General features: G+C 45.5%; 1 protein-coding gene across 4 annotated transcripts in view; it reads left to right on the forward strand.

Moving 5' to 3' along the window:
- The window catches only part of pik3cb (phosphatidylinositol-4,5-bisphosphate 3-kinase, catalytic subunit beta), a 55372-nt gene extending 36449 nt beyond the window's left edge, over positions 1–18923 (forward strand). For 2 of the 4 annotated variants that reach the window (XM_078284017.1, XM_071897233.2), the window contains exons 7-24: positions 964–1131; positions 3117–3206; positions 3396–3650; positions 3904–4000; positions 4244–4374; positions 4851–4901; positions 6420–6608; positions 7164–7285; positions 7699–7842; positions 8014–8113; positions 9308–9504; positions 9801–9910; positions 10187–10265; positions 11789–11956; positions 12183–12306; positions 12501–12646; positions 17726–17858; positions 18110–18923. In XM_078284017.1, the coding sequence (XP_078140143.1) occupies positions 964–1131; positions 3117–3206; positions 3396–3650; positions 3904–4000; positions 4244–4374; positions 4851–4901; positions 6420–6608; positions 7164–7285; positions 7699–7842; positions 8014–8113; positions 9308–9504; positions 9801–9910; positions 10187–10265; positions 11789–11956; positions 12183–12306; positions 12501–12646; positions 17726–17858; positions 18110–18247 (2442 nt within the window). In that variant the 3' untranslated portion in view covers positions 18248–18923. Of the gene's footprint in view, positions 1–963; positions 1132–3116; positions 3207–3395; positions 3651–3903; positions 4001–4243; positions 4375–4850; positions 4902–6419; positions 6609–7163; positions 7286–7698; positions 7843–8013; positions 8114–9307; positions 9505–9800; positions 9911–10186; positions 10266–11788; positions 11957–12182; positions 12307–12500; positions 12647–14035; positions 14143–17725; positions 17859–18109 lie in introns of those variants that run through there. The other 2 variants (XR_011784545.2, XM_078284018.1) reach the window with 2 other exon arrangements.

The following is an 18923-nucleotide window of genomic DNA, read 5'->3' on the forward strand; positions in this document are numbered from 1 at the left end:
GAACTTTGACGTGTCACCTCCTGGGTCCGTATCATGCCCAAAATGGAATACAGCAGAGATGGTTCTTCATAAATGGCAGATTTTTGTCCTTGTATCCTCAAAAACTGTGCTTAGGACACGGTTCTAAAAAGTCCTAAAATGTGAAATCAATGTGACCGTAACAGTCCAAGCCATCAAAGCCTGACATTTGTTCCCAAGATGAGAGAGGCTTTGACACAATGTCAGGTCTGACAGGGGAAAGTTTAAATGTAAACAAGAATTAATGGGCTTGAACCACTTGATGGTTGGCTGATGGCTCAACAATGTCTCAGGTAAGGGTGGGGAAAGGGGATTGTGTGTTTATGTGTACCCTGCTTTCAACTGTTCCAGAAAAGATTCAGGCAACAGAGATCCAGACTATGTGCACACCAGGCAGAGAAAAAAAAATGTTGTGCCACACACTGGCTTTTACTTTATTATTCACTTAAATGGGGCATCGCAACATGAGGCTCAAGCTGTGATAGAAAAGTGAGGGGAAGCATTCTCCCTGTTGCTCTCCAGACAGCAAAGCCATTACAACAAGCTTGTCATCTCTACATTGGACAGGGCTTATCACGGCTCCTGTCTGTGTGCAGCCTACCTATTATTTTGATAAGCTGTGCAGTCATATGTGCATATGTGTTGCTTGTTCTGGCTTGTGTCCTTTCTCTGCCCTAAAGGTACTTTAACTGGGGAGTTTTTCAGAGTGTTGGCACGGAGCTTTCATTTCCAGTGTAACGCATTTGCGCGGTTTCCTGTTAATGCTTGTGCCTCGCGTCACAAAGCCCTGTTTTAAGTGTATAATTAACTAAATGCAAGTTCAACTTTCGCATAATATGGCCCAACTTGAGTGTGCAAGGCATCCTAGCTTTTTTTCCTGTGCTTGCAGATTCTTCAGTGTTGCACATAGCCTAATCCTCCATTCCTGTCCCGTCTCCTGTGCAGTACATCCGGGCGTGTATGCAGACCAAGGAGTCACCCCACCTCACCCTGGTCCACACCAGCACCGTCAAGACCATGTTTGACAAGGAGATCTCCGCCATCGGAGCCGTGGTTACCCGCAAGTCGTCCAACCCACCTTTACCCCTGCCTCCCAAGAGAAGGGGTCCCACGGTGAGTCCCAAAATGTGTGTGGGTGAATACATGTAGATTTTTGTGTTGTGGTGTCCTCAAGTCTTCTCTCATTTTTTTCCACCTATCGTTGAATCAGGGGTCAAATTGTTACTTTTGTTGCAGTTACAGTTTCAAATTATATTTGACACTTGAGGTGTCAAATATACACTGCTATTATTCATTTTGTCTGCAATTTGGTAAGTGATTTATTTGGCATTACGATATTTGGCTAACACACTCCAAGATAAAAGTGCTGGTGTTGATGCACGTATGAAAACAGGTTTTCTCAAGCAGACCAGGGAACAGTGTGGTGTTCCCCCATGTTTACTTGTGTTCTTGTTGTCAGTGTTCTCGTCTCACCAATAGCAAAAGCTCCATGGTTTGGTTGATTCAACTGCACCAAGGCAGGTGTGGAAGTTTACCGAGCAAACATGCGCTCGGCAGTTGCCACGCCACCTGCCTTTTACGAGGCAGGGCTCTCAGTGAATTTGAACAGGTCTGCCCCACCCTTACCAAACCTTGCCATCAGCAGACGTGGCTAGCTTCCCACTGTACACCGCCCCTGGCAGGTGTACAGTGGCTTCACTCTTTGATGTGTGCATCCGCATTTTAAAGGTCAGGTAGAATTTAATTGGCCCTCGTTAGCGAGTCTCCCGGGGGCTTGATTGCCTGGTGCCATGGTGACTGTTGTCGCACGCCGATGTGCGCTTTTGAAAGCTTGTAAATAATACAGGTGTCATCCACATATCAAACATATTACATATTACGTTTACTTACGTAAATGTTGGAACAGTTATTTAAAATTCTGTTCTGTCTCCAGCTGATCAAAACATAATTATCATGGGTTTACAGTAAAAACAACCGATTTTACCCAACTTCCCCATTTTGTCATTAACTACATATTTGCAACTGGACAATATGAGTTAAGGCGTTAGAAGGGAGTACTATTGGAACCTACTTGCTTGATTTTTTCAGGAGAGAGACACTAGAGAGAGTTACTTACTTGCTTAGTAATCCAGAGAAAGAGAACTGCTAAATAGACACAAAGACTATTGTGCAACGTAACTCAGTTATTCTAAGTATGAAGGAAAGGAAGAGGAAGAGCCATTTGAATATGCATGAAACATGATACATGATAAACGCAGACATAAAATGATAGATAAAATGAATAAACTCCTGACATGGAGGTTGAAGACAGAAATGTAGAAAGCAGCAGTGACATGGAGGGAGATGGAGATGGGGATGGACAGAAACAGAGAGAGATTGTGGCCAGACAGCGATGTCTTGCGGTGGAAGGATGGTTGGCTGTGACAGGAAGTGAGATTTATTTTCAGCAGAGAAGCCCTCCTGTTATTGGGCGCTCTGCAGAAAGGCTGACTTGCAATTGGTCAAAACAAAGCAAGAGAAGAGAAGGACAGAGTGTTCTTGTGATGGTACAGTACATGGAACCACATGATATTAGCACAGACAGGCGCGCGCACAAATATAGCCTGTTTCATCCAACAAGAGGCAAATTACACACTCACTCACACATGCCTTCAAACATATGCACAAGAACATCAAAATTAGCCATGCACTCAGTCATTGACATTCACAACACCATGCACGCACACACACACACACACACACACACACACACACACAGAGGCAGCAAGCAGCAGGAAGTGTGCTAGTTAGTCATGTTCGTAGGCTCCAGGCGTCATGTGATGGTGTTTGTCCTGCTGACTGCTGACCCTCGCAAATCCACTTGGCTTGACATCAGAATGACCTGCCTGACCCTCACACATTCTGTGTGTGTTTGTATGTGTTTGTGCGTGTTTATTCACGAGTGTGTGTGTGCCATGAATGAGTGGGTGCGAAGAGCCAGGGTGTTGGAGTATGTTGTGTTATTCTTACGGTAAATTATGCTACCGCCCGCTCGCTCATTACAACTCTCCCTCTCTCTCTTTCTCCTCTCACTTTCCCTCTCTGCCTCCCTCCTGCAGCAAGTACAGACGTGTGTGTGGGACGTGTCCAGCCAGTTTAAGATAGTCCTAGTAAAAGGCAGCAAGGTGAATGCAGAGGAGACTGCTAAGGTAAGCTCCTGTCGGTGTTCTTCACATCCATAAAGCAAGGCAAACTGTGTTCGTCCTCACTGCACACACACAATCTCCAGTCACAGCAGTTGTCCCATGACTACTGGCTGTAAAATGTTGAAGCAGGCCAGCTTGTGGATCATCAGACACTAGACCCCCCCCCCCCCTCGCTGTCCCTCCACCCCCCAGGTCCAGGTGAGGGCGGGCCTCTTCCACGGCACGGAGCTGCTGTGCAAGCCGGCGGTGAGCAGCGAGAGCAGCGGCCGCTCGGACCACGCGTGGAACGACGGCATGCTGGAGTTCGACATCGCCGTGTGCGACCTGCCGCGCATGACGCGCCTCTGCTTCGCCGTCTACGCCATCATGGACAAGGTCAAGAAGCAGAAGTCCACCAAGAACGCCCACCTCAACAAGTACCAGACCATCCGCAAGGCCGGAAAAGTGGTAAGGGACGGGCTTGTTCTGATACTTGATACCGTCCACATGACCCACAGTTCGCAATGAAAAGTGCATGGAACCGCACTAGGCCTTCGATTTGATTCACACTCACTGCACACCCATGTGCACCCGTGCAGAGACACACACTCACACTATCCTCAAGGTCAGTCTCTTGCATATTGTCCATCTTTATGCTCATTCATTTCTAATCCACCCCTGTTTCTCTCTCTCTCTCTCTCTCCCACTCTCTCTATCCCAGCACTACCCTATAGCCTGGGTGAACACCATGGTGTTTGACTACAAAGGCCAGCTGAAGACCGGAGATATCATCCTGCACAGCTGGTCTTCCTTTCCTGGTACACACACACACACACACACACACACACACTTACTTTATATCTGTGAATACAGATGGAACCAATCTTAGAAGTCCCACTATTTTTCATGCTTGCTGCTGCACTGTTTTTCCACCATCAAGAGGAATTGTTTAGAAAATCCTGCCTATCCTGGGGACTTCTACTTTGGTTACTGCTGCAAATGCATTCCTCAACTGCCTGTTTCTTAAAGTGTGTGTGTGTGTTTGTGTGCGTCTTGCCCAGATGAACTTGAAGAGATGCTGAACCCCATTGGGACCATCCAGACCAACCCATACACTGAGAACGCTACAGCCCTGCACATCCACTTCCCAGAGTACTCGCCGCACCCCATCATCTTCCCCCCCTTCGACAAGGTCAGAGTGCGCGTGCATACACACACACACACACACACACACACACAGAGTAATCTACCATTGTACTCTCTTTCTGCCTCACTCAGAGAAAATACCTTGGTTCCAGCTGCTGGGCACCCCAATAAAAACATTTTCATATGTATACACACCTCCTCACTGCAGTCACGCTCACAAAAGCCTCCTACACCGAGACACACTCCTTTAGTAATGATGCCATTGTTCTGCCACACTGTGTCTAAGCCGTGACGAATGGATGGGAGCTCCGCGGCCCTTTTTTTTTTACAGATTGACTGCAGATGAATTCGTCATTACTTGGCTTAGTGCTCTTCATAATGGTAACTTGTGATTATGATGAAGTGGTGGGTGTCACCATGAGAGGAGCAGGACGTGCTCAGCCTGCTTAATGTACTCTAACTGGCAGTGATGTACGAGTGCGTGTGTGTTCGCTCACACTGTGCTCACTCACTCCGTTGCAGATACTGGAAAAAGCCGCGGAGATCGCCAGAGCAAGTGACTGCGCAACCATGGTGAGTTGATACAGAGGATAACTGTGTGGACATGCGGAAACATTCATATGCATGCAGAACATATACAATAAAACACTCGCTTGTGAGAAAAGGTGTATGCGTACATGCTTGGAAATGCAGATTGGCGGTATGTACAATGTCAGATGCGATATCTCAGACATCATTATTTGAACTTTGATGAAACTTGGAGGAATAATGGATCTTACCACTGCGTTCTGGCATTTTCAAAATGACACTTACTGGCCCATGGGGGGCGGCTGGTCAAAACAAGGTGACGTATTTGTTACTGATTAGCCCAGATGGGGGACTTGTTGGGACGACATTTACTGTTGCCTTGTACATTTTCACTCTCTCTCACTCATACACACACACACATACACACACACACATCCCACACAAGTATGACCTCTCAAACATGCACATTCCTCAATCTCGTTTTTGTCTCTGTCTCACTCACACAGCACCCCGCAGCCTTTTTTTGTTTTTTTTTTTGGGTTCTTTTTTTTTCAGCAGAGCCCAAGTGCGTCAGACGGGGTTTGCTAGTTTCCTAGGAAACCCATTGTTATCACTTCGGCAGGGTGTAGCAGCAAAATCTGTCAATCCCCTTCAAAACCAGAGACTGTAATCAGATTACTTGTATGTTTTCCTGTCTCGCCACCCCTCTACCCAAAAGCCACTGGTGGGCGGGTTACAGCCAGTTATGTAACTCCATGTTATGGAGAGGGCATGCCTGAACACGACCCTTTAATGTGGGGTGTGTGTGTGTGTGTGTGAAACTATAGATTATCACCAACTACAAGCAGCAGCGTTCATTGTGTTTACTGTATGTGTCAACTTGTGCATCAGTTCCTAGATCTACATGGAATCTATATGGAATGCCATTTCCACTAAATCAAATTAAATGGAAAAAATCAAATCAAATCAAAGGTTGACTTACCATCTGTTCTCTCTCAGCATATCAGGGACCAATGTTCACTTATATTGTTGGCTCTTAAAAGCACTTTGTCCCTTTTGAATCAAAAAGCACACACTTGGTATAAACTCATACAATTACATACAATGCTCATCCTTGGTTTGTAGATGAATTGTGAGGAAGTGCGCTCAATACTTTGTTACACACTGCTGCCATCTTGTGGTCTCCAGCTGTTACTGCTGCTCCACCTTCTGATGATCCTCCTGTGTCTTCCTCCTCTGTCTCCTTCTCATCTTTATGCTTTCATCTCCCCCATCATCCTCTCACCTCGTGTCTCCTCCTCTTCATCCTCTCTTCTTCTATCTCCTCCTCATCTTCTTCGTCCTCTCACCTCTCTTCTTCTGTCCCCTGCTCATCTTCTTCATGCTCTCACCTCTTCTCCTCTTCTATCTCCTCCTCATCTTCATCCTCTCACCTCCTCTCCTCTTCTATCCCCTCCTCATCTTTTTCATCCTCTCTCCATCCTCTTTCTCCTCACTATCAACGACCCAACCCAACCAACCCCCTCTCCTCCTCCTCCTCCTCCTCCCCTCTTTCCCCCTCAGGGTCGCGGGGGTAAGAAGTTCCACATAGAGCTGAAGGAGATCATGGAGCGCGACCCGCTCTCTCAGCTGTGTGAGAACGAGAAGGATCTGATCTGGACACTACGCTACGACTGCCGCGAGAACTTCCCCCAGTCGTTGCCCAAGCTGCTGCTCTCCGTCAAGTGGAGCAAACACGAGGACATGGCTCAGGTTAGCCAGAGGGGGCGGATGCTTATAACTCCCTAATGATGCTACTGGTTTATGCCTGTTAAGCGTTCACGGCAATTCTTCCCATTTGTACGATCTGATGACAGCAGAGTTGAAAATGGTCAAGTCAAAGCAGTTAATGTCATGACTTAAAACTACATGGTTTGGATGAAAAGTCATCTGCATGGGGCAAGTGTGTACACCTCTAGGGTTTTTTCCAGCTTAATACCACCTCTCCATGTGAGTGTATGGGCTCTTCAGATCAAAGATTTCAGTGTACACTCCTATGTGGAGATCCAGACAGATGAGATAAATGTGAGCGATACAGTGGCTCTTCCCAGTAGCTGATTTGACGGCAAATTAAACTAAATTATGCAAATTATTAAGTATGCCATTTTCAGCACCACAAGTGTATATATTTTAGTTTGGGTCATCCCACAAGTAATCAAACTTAAAATGCTTAAACTTAAAGGCTGCTTTTAATGCCATGCTTTACCCACTGAGCTACACAAGAGCTGTGTAGTTACCACTGTGTGCTTCTGTCTGTGTGTGTCTCAGCTCCAGGCGCTGCTTCAGATCTGGCCCAAGCTGAGTCCCAGAGATGCTCTGGAGCTGCTGGACTTCAACTACCCTGACCAGTATGTCAGAGAGTATGCTGTGGGCTGCCTGCGCGATATGAGGTAAACACATGAATACCCACCCTCACACAAGTATTATATAATACACACTCACCTCCTCAATGCTTCATTGTCTCATATTTAACCTCCTGCATTCACATCATCATCTGTCGTTCGGTACCCCCTCCTCAAATCTCCCCTGCCTCTTTCCTCTTATATTTCATTTTAAATAGAATACACGTGAATTCCTGCATCATACTCAGTCAGTTGATTTGTCTTGTCTGGTGTCTCTTTTCCTGCAAATGAAACTCAAAACTATATTGATATGTGTGGTGATTTGAAATCCAGTAGAAAAGTGTTGAAAATGAGAGATAGAAATATAGAGGGGTAAAAAGCAAGCAGCCATCCCTTACCATCCAGTGAACCTCTTATCATGCTTCTCTCTCTCTGCCCCAACCCTCCCCCCGCCCCCACAGCAATGAGGAGCTGTCCCAGTACCTGCTGCAGCTGGTGCAGGTGTTGCGCTATGAGCCCTACTACGACTGTGCCCTCACCCGCTTCCTCCTGGACCGCGCTCAGGGCAACCGCAAGATAGGACACTTCCTCTTCTGGCACCTCCGGTGTGTGTGCACGCGTGTGTGTGTGTGTGTGTGTACGCAATTGCACATCAGAAAGAAAGTGAAAGAGATGGTGTGTTGGTGAAAGAGAGAAATGCAACACTTGACCAAAGTGATTTAGGTTCTATTGAGGTTTCTGTTCTTACCGTGCCTCCTCTCTGCTGCCCTCTGCAGGTCAGAGATCCACATGCCGGCCGTCTCTGTCCAGTTTGCCCTCATCCTGGAAGCCTACTGTCGAGGCAGCATCCCTCATATTGAGGTCCTAAAGAAACAGGTAGGACGCCAACACACACACACACACACATTCTCTCACATATTTTCTGTCTCATCCACACACACACACTCACACACAATCATTCAAACAGACTGCTTTATAGTACGCTCCATGTTGACATGTTCCACTAAAGCCACCTAGTCCTTTCTCAAGCTGTCAACTACTTTTTCCCTGTATTAACTGTTAATGCCCCCATTCTCAGTTCCATACCCATCCTTACCTTCTTCCCTCGCTCTCTTCCCCTCCTAGCCCCTGTTCGGGGACCAGAATAGCACTAGTCCATTGTCAACCCTGACGGGGCTAGATTGATGGTATTTTTAGCCTGTCAGAGCGGCAACAGCCTGACCCCTTTGCCCTCTACAGCGTAACCTTTGCCCTCTACAGCGTCGGTTCTGACAGTCACTCCTCTGGACGCTTCCTCTCACTTCCTCTTCAGCGCTGTCATTTATCTGGCCACTTCCTGTTTTGAAGAGCGCACACACACTGTGGGAGATGGCTGAGGATGGCAATGCTGACATTTTCGGTTTGTTTCAGAAGAATGAGCTAAGCTGTCAATAACAAGTTCGCTGGTGAAACGGTGAAGCACTTCAATCTTCAGACGCGCTTCATGTGTATTTGACAAGCCGAATGTCTTTAAATGACATCATTATTCATTAGGCATTTCTTCTTTATGATAGAATTCATAGTGGAGACAGACAGGAAAGATGGGAGGTGCTTACACTCAACATTGCGAGATTACGGTACACACTTAGCCCGCTGATCCATGCGGATGTCATGACAAGCCAAATATTTTATTTGAGTATTGTTGAAGGCATAATTTAGTGAAACATGGGCCTCATTTCCCAACGTCTCTTTTGGTTTACAATGTTAAAAGGCTCTGAAATATGGAATCAAATTGTGTCCAATACATGACATGAGATTGAAACACTTGGGACTACTTTACAGTGATTTCTGATCAATCTTTTTAGGTATGCTGCCTGAAGGCCACTTTTGGCAGATTCTTAACCCTGTATAATGTGTTGCCCTATTTTTTCACCCCTTGTAAATTGTGACAATATCACAATAGTTAAATTGTGGGGTGTAGATCATAAATGTTATGTTCTTTCTCTCTCCACAATTAAACCATTGTGATTCTGAAATATCATCATTGTCCCATTGTGACAGTGTTTCCCTTCTCTTGCCCCCCCCCCCCAGGTGGAAGCCCTGAGTAAGCTAAAATCGGTCAACGAGCTCATTAAGCTGGGAACCATCAAGAACGCCCGCAGTAAGACCAAGGAGGCCATGTTGACCAAGGAGGCCATGATGACTTGTCTGAGACAGAGCGGCTACACTGAGACTCTGTCAGACCTGCACTCGCCGCTCAACCCCAGTGTCCTGCTGTCCGGCATCAAGTAAGGCGGTGCTGCACAAAGTGGAGGGTCCCTGGGGAATTTTACTACTATTTCATTGGCTAGTTGGTATTGTGAGAGAATTCACAGTTCTGTACTGAATCATATCAGGTGCCAAAAATCTTGGGTCTTGTCAAATGGCGGTCCATCCTTAATAGCATGTTTACTTTTGGATCTCAGACATGAAAAAGATTTTGTTGTTGTTGTTTTTTTCGGTTTTAACATTTTCTCCTCTCTTTCACTCTGTCTCTTTCATTTTCACTCTCTCTCCCTCCCTCCGTCCCTCATTCTTCCCTCAGTGTGGAGAAGTGTCGGTACATGGACTCTAAGATGAAGCCGCTGTGGATTGTTTACAACAACAAGCTGCTGGGGGGAGACACCCTGGGCATCATCTTCAAGAACGGAGATGGTAGGAGGGATGGAGGGAGGGAGGGAGGTTTGGGAAGGAGGGTACAAAAGGGGATGGGTGGGATGGAGGGATGAAAAGATATCACCAGGTCATGATGAGGAGGGAATACAATCAGTCCCTTGTTTCTCAGTTGTCAAGTAAGCTTTACTGACATGTTTGACAGCCAATGTTTCCAAGGCATTTTGGTTTTAATAGCACATTACTTTCCTTTAGAAGTTCTTTCCTTTTCTCTTTTCATTCTCACTCACTCTCAATCTTTCCCTCTCCTTTTCCCAGACCTAAGGCAAGACATGTTGACACTCCAGATTTTGAGGCTAATGGATCTTCTATGGAAGGAGGCTAATCTAGACCTCAGGTGAGTATTTTGTGTGTGTGTGTATGCATGCAGACGGACAGACTTCGTCAAGCTTGTTTGTTCCTGCTCTCTGTAGGGAAGGGGAAGCTCTGCGGTGGGGTGCAGAAGAGGAGGGGAGACACTAAATCACCCCCCGCTAGTTTAACCTCTCACCCTTTAACACCCTAGACATCCATACTCCCCCCCCACACACACACACACACACACACATACACACACTATCTGCATTACATCCTAATAAGATCCACACTTTCGCCCTTTTGGATCCCCTCCATCTCTTTCTCTCGCCGTCATACACCGGCACATCTGGAGCTGGGCAGTGGAGGGGGTTGTTTTGACAGTTGAGCCGGAGGACGGTGCTTCAGGTTACAGGGACAAAGGTTCAGGGTTCGAGCACAGTGATGAGGACAATGAGGATGAAGACGGTGACAATGTAACAGAACTGCTATGATGTGATGGATGTTGCACGTGTCATTACTTGTTACCAGCTGTCCGAATATATGTTTCTCATTCACGTAAACTCAACACCCGTCAAATAGAGCAAGAAACACCTTAAAGGCATTTGGTCTCTGTCGGCAGTCATGACCGTTCATTGCACTAGACCTGTGTGAGATGTGTGTAAGGTGTGTAAGATTGGTGGGGCTTTGCGTCATAGGACAGTTCAGTTGGTGCCGTTGTGCAAGACCAGTTCAATCAATCACAGAAAAGGAGGGATTCAGAAGAGGATTTGTCTAGGTCAGGTCAGTTTGCGCCCTGCAAAATGAATACCCACTGCCATCTTGTGGTGATGTCAGGAAACACCATTAATCTGAATGAAGTTAAAAAAAATGTATCATCCTCTGGCTGGGGTGCATGTCTTCATGCACTCACAACATCATGTGTTCAAATTGAACTTTGACCTTTGTTGCACATCATCTCCTCCCTCTCTTCCATCTTTGCTGTCTCTCCACTGCACACAATCTGATAATGGCATAGAGGCACAAATATGATCTTTAAAAAATGTCTTCTCCATTGTCCTACACAAATTGATTGAATTGGTGGATTCTACCTCTTTTGACATGCCTCTTAAAGAAGAGGCATATGACTAAGTCTGCAAATAAAGCCTAGACTAACATATTCATCTCATGAATACATAACACTTCATTAAATGGAGCCATGTCTATAATCCTCTGGATCTGCAACAACACTTATTATTATGTGTTTACCCTGGGTATCACATTGAAATAGGGAGACATTAGTGAGGATGACATTGAGAATGATGATGTGCCCCAAGTGCATTTATTGGGATGTGTACATGTTTACAATTTTCCCACATTTACCATAATATACACAGTAAAAGCTATGACCCAAAATGTGAATGTATAATAAGCTTATTGTACTGTATTTATCAATATATTCGCTGTATGCCACATTTTGGCAATTTTTTTATACCGATCCACCAAATACTTAGGGGCGGATAGATGCACAATAGGCTGATTGATACCATCAAGCTTTTCACTGCCCTTTCCACACATATCACACAGAATCGTGCCATACGGTTGCCTAGCGACAGGTGACCGGGCAGGGCTGATCGAGGTGGTGTCATCGGCGGATACAATTGCCAACATCCAGCTGACAAGCAGCAACGTGGCGGCAGCCGCTGCCTTCAACAAGGACGCCTTGCTCAACTGGCTCAAAGAGAAAAACTCCGGGTAAGATGACGCTTGGATATACCTTCGAGGAGCTGCGTGTAAAGTTTCCTTCTCCTGTGGTCAGAACATTAAAAATAATGAATCCATATTTCATTGTTCAGCATATTGGGTCACTCGGGTTAATGCATTCAAACCTATCACTATAACAGCTGACTGTGACTGTTGTGACTTGCTTGAAAGTGATGTAAATCCAGTGAAAACTGACGTGTATTGTTGATATTCGTAGCGACGCTCTGGATCGAGCCATTGAGGAGTTCACCCTGTCATGTGCAGGCTACTGTGTAGCCACCTACGTCCTGGGCATCGGAGACCGCCACAGTGACAACATCATGGTCCGCAGCACCGGACAGGTCGGGCAGACAATGCATTTTATTTCTATACATTATCCAGAGAACAGTATAAAGCACAAAGGTTCATGAGACTCAAAGTCATGTAATTAATAGATGTTTGCTTATACTTATTTATACAATATTCTGCTTCACTCTCCTTTTGGTTTTCCTGTTTCCACTGCGCTCGCTGATTGGCCTTTGTGTCTGTCCATCAGCTCTTCCACATAGACTTTGGCCACATCCTGGGCAACTTCAAGTCCAAGTTTGGCATCAAGAGGGAGCGCGTGCCCTTTATCCTCACCCACGACTTCATCCACGTCATCCAACAGGGCAAGACGGGTAACACAGAAAAATTTGGCAGGTTTGTTCCTCTTTGTTTGTCCTCTTCTCATCAATCTCTCTCTCTCTCCATATATCCTGTTGGATACTGGTATCTAATCATTTGGAAGTATAGCCAGGGTAATGTTTTATATTGCAGCTCGCTTTTTCCATACAGTGTTATTTAGGCTGTTAAAAATGTAACTACATTTGACATAGTTGATTGTGTTGATATCAATAGGCCTGTCACTCAACGTTTGATGGCATATTGTGGTCAAATAGTTGGATTTGGGTATAGACCCTATTTGAAAGCGCAGCCAGTAAAATCTGATGCCCCGTCAATATCCGATTTGGCTAACTGACTTTAAAATGATGAGCAAGTACTATTGATCCCTCTCTGGTATTGACAAGGAGCGTTATGTAGCTAAATTAACTAGAATTGTGTTGCGTATCAGATCCATTAGAGAGAGAGGGACAAGACAAACTTTATTTTCTCCAGACCTAAAGCTTGTGTCGTACCTGGACCTTTACTTTTACTTGGTAGAAAGAAAGTGCATCTACACCAAAGAGGCCATCAAAGCATATATAAGCCTGGATGCATACAATTACTTCTACAATAGCAAAGTACAAAAACTTTTAGATGAGACAAATGTGTTGTTTATGGAGAGGTTAGAGCCAGCCAGACCCTTCAGAAAACCTATTCTGCTTGGGTTATGGCTAAGACAAGCTAGTTTGCAGAGGGCGTTGCACCTACATGACAGGGTATGCAATTGAGTTGTTTTTGTAGGTAGGCTAGGCTATCAGATATGTTTTGTGTAGTTCTCATCGGTGATTTCAGTGTACTCTGAAATCACTGCACTCTCTGCACCAATAAATCGAATATCTTGTTTTTTAAGACTTGGTGAAATGTGTAGTCACATGGCTGCTATCTTTGTGACTCTGGAGCAATTTGTGAAACAGGGCTTGAACACAACCTCAGTGTCATCTGAACCAAGGATATGGTCCCAGGTTAAGAAGTAGGTGAGCTGTCAGTGCAACATAGACCTATTGTTTTCAAGACCTGATACAGTATTGAGAAGGGTAGGGCCAACTGAATGACTGTTTTGTAGGTTTAACCCCAAACCTGTCTTGGATATGAACTTGTCTAAACCCAGCTCAGTCCAGTAAGGGGGTGTAATGACTTCAGGTTTCCAACCTTAGCAAGCAATGGCCCCCCTCATACCTTTATCAATGCACTTGGAGTAAGTCAGGGATGAGGGAGTGGATCAGTGTTTCAACTGTGGCATCTTGTCCTGATTACAGAAACATGTAACTTGCACAGAAAAGTCTCTGCCTATGTATTTCAAACTGCCTGATCATTCAGTTCTGTGTCCATGTGTGCTCAGGAGGCAAATCCAGACTGCACTCTGTTTACTGTTCTTTGTATTGACAGTGGTGCAGACTCAGCCTCTGAGTGTAGGAGCCAGGCAGGGAGTCAGGAGATGGATGAGGAGCAAAGACTGTGCGAGACGAGGGAGGAAGAGCAGGGAACAACAAGCTGTGAGATAAGAGATGAGGAGTAATGAATGATTGGTTTGGTGTGAGGAGGGGACGCTTGACTCCTAGTCAGTTTGGTCAGGTGTTAAAGTTCACTGCAGGTTTGTCAAGCGTTATCAGCAGTATTCGTGCTACACACACACAAACAAACATGCGCACAGCAATGCGGGGCAGAGCATGACAAGGTTGCAAGGAAGGTAAGGAATGTGTTCATAGAATCTGAAAGGAGCAAACATGACAGTAATTGTGAAGGAGGCAGAGCTGTGTGTAAACATTCAGCTCCCCCATCTGACAGCAAGTCACGATGGAATTGCTGCTTGCACCTGCTGTCCACCTGCCATCCTTGAGATTAAATACTCTGCAAAATCTTCTACTATATCTGTGCATAAGGCAGCAAAACGTAGGGATTTCTGCACAAGCGCTCATATTACGCCCAAGTGCAGGGACATATGGCTGTATGTGACATGCAAACTGTCTTTTTTGTGCTACAGACAACTGTAGAGTGGTGCAGTGCTGCATGTGCAAGTCTGTGTATCGCTTGCTGTAGGCGGCCTAGTCAACTGTGGCAGTGTACATTGTGTACTGAGTAGAGATCAGCAGTGGAACACGTACACAAATCATTTCATCAAAGTGGAAATACCCTGGTGGAGTAGCGCTCTGGTATGTCCTACATTCAAAACTCTACCAGTGAAAGTAGAGGTGTGAAGTGTTTGCTTTGGACTTGAATATCAAAAGTAAACACCTCTGTTTGATATGTCTGAATTTAGTGCTCAACCGCATAAAAGAGACAAGTAAAAGACAAATTGTTGTATAGTTCAGAAAATTCGATTTTAAATAGTTTCAATTCATAAAATCTACAGAATGTGTAAATTGTGTAACAGTTTGCACTTGGAGTACATAAACTATTTACAAAACAAAAACAGAACAGTAAAGGCAATTTTTTCCACTGTGATTTATCTTCAAGTGTCTTTTCTTTCTGACTCATCACCTCACCGCAGGCTTCCTCAAATTGGTCAGGGCTGAACACATCTTCCCGGCATTTGATGAGATGACTGTGATGGGAAGTGTGTTGCGGTATTCTGAAGTTTTTCAGGGCACCTATCGGTGTCTCAACGCGTATCCTGGCTCTGGACAACCTGAGTGACTCAGACGCTTCTGCTGCGCTTAGGAGTTTCCTCCCTTTTCTAGAGGCTGCGACCAACAGTCAGACACCTTCGGCAGCAGAGAACTCGGGCAGGTTGAAACCTCTGTCAGCAAGGACAACGTCACTAATCTATGAGGCCACATGTCTTTGTGATAACCTGGTCACTCACTTTTCCAGCCCACATTTTGGGCAGGAGGATGATAGCACGCACAGCAATGCAGGGCAGAGTTTGACGAGATTGCAAGGAATGTGTTCATAGAATCTGAAAGGAGCAAACCTGACACAGTAATTGTGAAGGAGGCAGAGCTATGTGTAAACACTCAGCTCCTCCATCTGACAGCAAGTCATGATGTCCACCTGAGATTAAATGCCCTGCAATTATCTACTATATCTGTGCACAAGGCAGCAAAAAGCAGGGATTTCTCCACAAGCACTCATATTATGCCGAAGTGCAGGGACAATTGGCTGTATGTGACATGCAAACTGCCTTTTTTGTGCTATGGACACCTGTAGGTTGCCATATCCAGCAAGTCAGCTTCAGTGCAGAGCATTGGCAAAAGGCAAAGAGGAGCCTAGATGAGTTCTACCACAAATACATCTGTCCTGAAGTGTGCACACGAGCTGGAAAATAAACTTAAAGTAGCCTCAACAACATGCATGTAAAAAGAGAAGCACAAAGTGGTGCAGTGCTGCATGTGCAAGTCTGTGTATCACTTGTTTCTAGGGTTGAAGAGGCGGCCTAGTCAACTGTGGTACATTGTGTACTGATTAGAGATCAGAGGTGGAGCAAGTACACAAATCATTTTGCGGAAGTGGAAATACCGTGGTGGAGTTCTACTCTGGTATGTCCTACATTCAAAACTCTACCACAGTGACAGTGTTGTTTGACTGGAATATCAAAAGAAACGTCATATTCAGACAAACATATGTCTGAATTTAGTGCTCCATCAATGAACGATAAATTGCAAGATTCAACTGCATAAATACTTAAGTCGTGAGAAAAGCAGAGTTTCATCAGTGTGATGAGGAGTAGGTCAGCAGCAGACGAAGGTGTTGACACAGTGGGTACCTGTGCACAGGTCACAGGTAACCTGACGTGACCGCCTCCACCCTCTTCTACCCACCAGCCAGAGGCAGGATTGAGAACATTGGCCACAGCCCTCCTGCCCCACAGTTTGCCTCAATTAGTCGGATGCCTGAAACATAAAATTTATTACGTTTTTACTTTTGTTATTGTTTTTACCTTGAAAGCAGAGTGATGGTGCTACTAATAGGCTACTGCTGATATTCTCACATATTATCTTAAGAATTTATGGACAACCTACAGTATATAGGGATTACTTTTGCTTAATTCAAACAAAATTACAATGCCTGCCTGCTGCAGCTTTGACAGTAGTGACACATGATGGATTGCCCTAGTATTATTCTGGAGACAAATTATGGGCTGTCACATTTGTGTTGCATGTACATGTGGTGTTTTGTGATAAGCTCGTATTTTGTCATAATGAAGTGCAGTCTGCCTGTCTGTATCTGATCCCTCTATGTTTCAGCTTTCCAGGTGCGTGAAACAAGCGCACCTGCTGCAGGGAATAAACGATCATTTAGCATATTCCACACTGTCCTAGTTTATTATGGATATACCTGACGTGACAGGCTACCGATGTGAACCCTCATTTGCCATAACGTTGTCCCTATGTCTCTAACAAATGTCAACCTGTTTGGCTGGAAGCTAATGTTAGTCTGTGGAGCTGATAACTGGTAGCAAATGTTTGGCTAACGTTAGAAATGGAATATTGTTTATCATCGCGAAACGAGAGATGGCTGAATACGTTACCTTGGCAAACATTAGCTACACTAAATTAGATAACAGATGATGTTAATGTTACATAACGTTACCTGTGATGAAGTGAGTGCTGCACTGGTTGCTATGGACACACTTGACAGGGGCCATCGATTTTCTTATTTATTTATTTATTTTTGGCTGTGTTTTTACATTACAAATAAGGCTAAGCTGAAATAAAACTAGTTATTTGGGTACATACCACAGAACTTGAATGGTACATTCATTCAAGTTCTGATATCCAAACCACATAGGCTATTTTCAATCAGAGGGGAGCCAAATCTGCCACTGACATAAGCCATGTCAGCTTTTAGATATTTGACTGTCATAGCTGCCAACAGACTGTAAAGTTGAGAGTTAATAACTGTAATACTAAACATACATAAAGGGAGACTGGCATCTCCAGCCAGTCAGCTGTATGATGGAAAAGAGGGAGCTGTAATTTAAGGGACTGCCCTAATTAAATTTTCATATCCATTGTTACAATATGGGAACTGTTACTTTCACATGGCACTGTTGAAAATGTAAAGAAATCAAATAACTGCGTACACTGCAAATGGCAAAGATTATTTATTGTGTGTGTGTCTATGTCGCTCTGTCAGTTTCCGTCAGTACTGCGAGGAGGCTTACCTAATCCTGAGGAAGAATGGGAACCTCTTCATCACACTGTTTGCCCTCATGCTTACTGCTGGACTGCCTGAGCTCACCTCCGTCAAAGACATCCAGTACCTAAAGGTATCTCACACACACACACACACACACACGCACACGCACACGCACACACACGCACGCCGATTGCATACATACAGCATATGAATGTAGATCAGTGTAAAAGCAAAGAGTTGATATACTGTGTTACAATCTGCACCTTGTGGACCATGAGTATTTCTCAGTAATGACCGTTAGCGTTTGCCTCAGAGAGATAAGGTCATGTGTGGGTTGGGTGTTATGATAAGAGGATTAATTATTAATCCCCCCCTCCGCAGGACTCTCTGGCGCTGGGCAAGACGGACGAGGAGGCGCTGAAGCAGTTCCGCCAGAAGTTCGACGAGGCCCTCCGAGAGAGCTGGACCACCAAAGTCAACTGGATGGCCCACAACGTGGCCAAAGACAACCGCTCCTAGAGCAGCCGGGACCCCTACAGGCCAGGGGTCAAAGGTCGCAAGGACACAGTGAGGGAGTGGAGGAGAAGGGGCGGTGGGGGGGGGGCAGGCTGTGCCAAGGAGACAGGGAGACAACCACCCGTATTTAAAGAAGGGAATCTAGCAGACTATCCCAAACATGAACTGATGCACGTGCATATACACACACACACACATACAGTGTAAATCCACTCTCCTAAGCGTTCAGTTGCTCTGCCCCCTTACTTACTCCTCCTCGCCTTACATCGCTCTGGCATGGTGCCTCCAAAAAAAAAAATCCAAATTCAAGGCCTCGTGACAATTCTGCGGAATCGCGGCGGGCTAAGTGGTTGCATGTTTTGCACAGGCACAGTCGGAGACGGAGCGCGCAGCCAAAGGAAGGGGATTGAACACCCACCCAGCCACCCTGCACCAAACCTCCTGAAATGAACTGTGTGGATGGAGCGGGCCGACCCACTGACCCACTGATTAGGGGAAAAGGGTGTGTTTGGGACGTTCGCTCACGTCGGAGGGACAGTTTTTGGCTTGTCCGGACTCGGAAGGGGCCGCACGGGTTTGCACAGCACCACCAAGAGGCCCCACCCCCAAACTGTTTTAAAGGATGGCTCGGATAACAGATGGGTGCGGACAACAGACGGGAGACAAAAAGACGTCTCGC

This window comes from Centroberyx gerrardi, chromosome 6, assembly GCF_048128805.1.
Source record: "Centroberyx gerrardi isolate f3 chromosome 6, fCenGer3.hap1.cur.20231027, whole genome shotgun sequence".
Lineage (NCBI taxonomy): Eukaryota > Metazoa > Chordata > Actinopteri > Beryciformes > Berycidae > Centroberyx > Centroberyx gerrardi.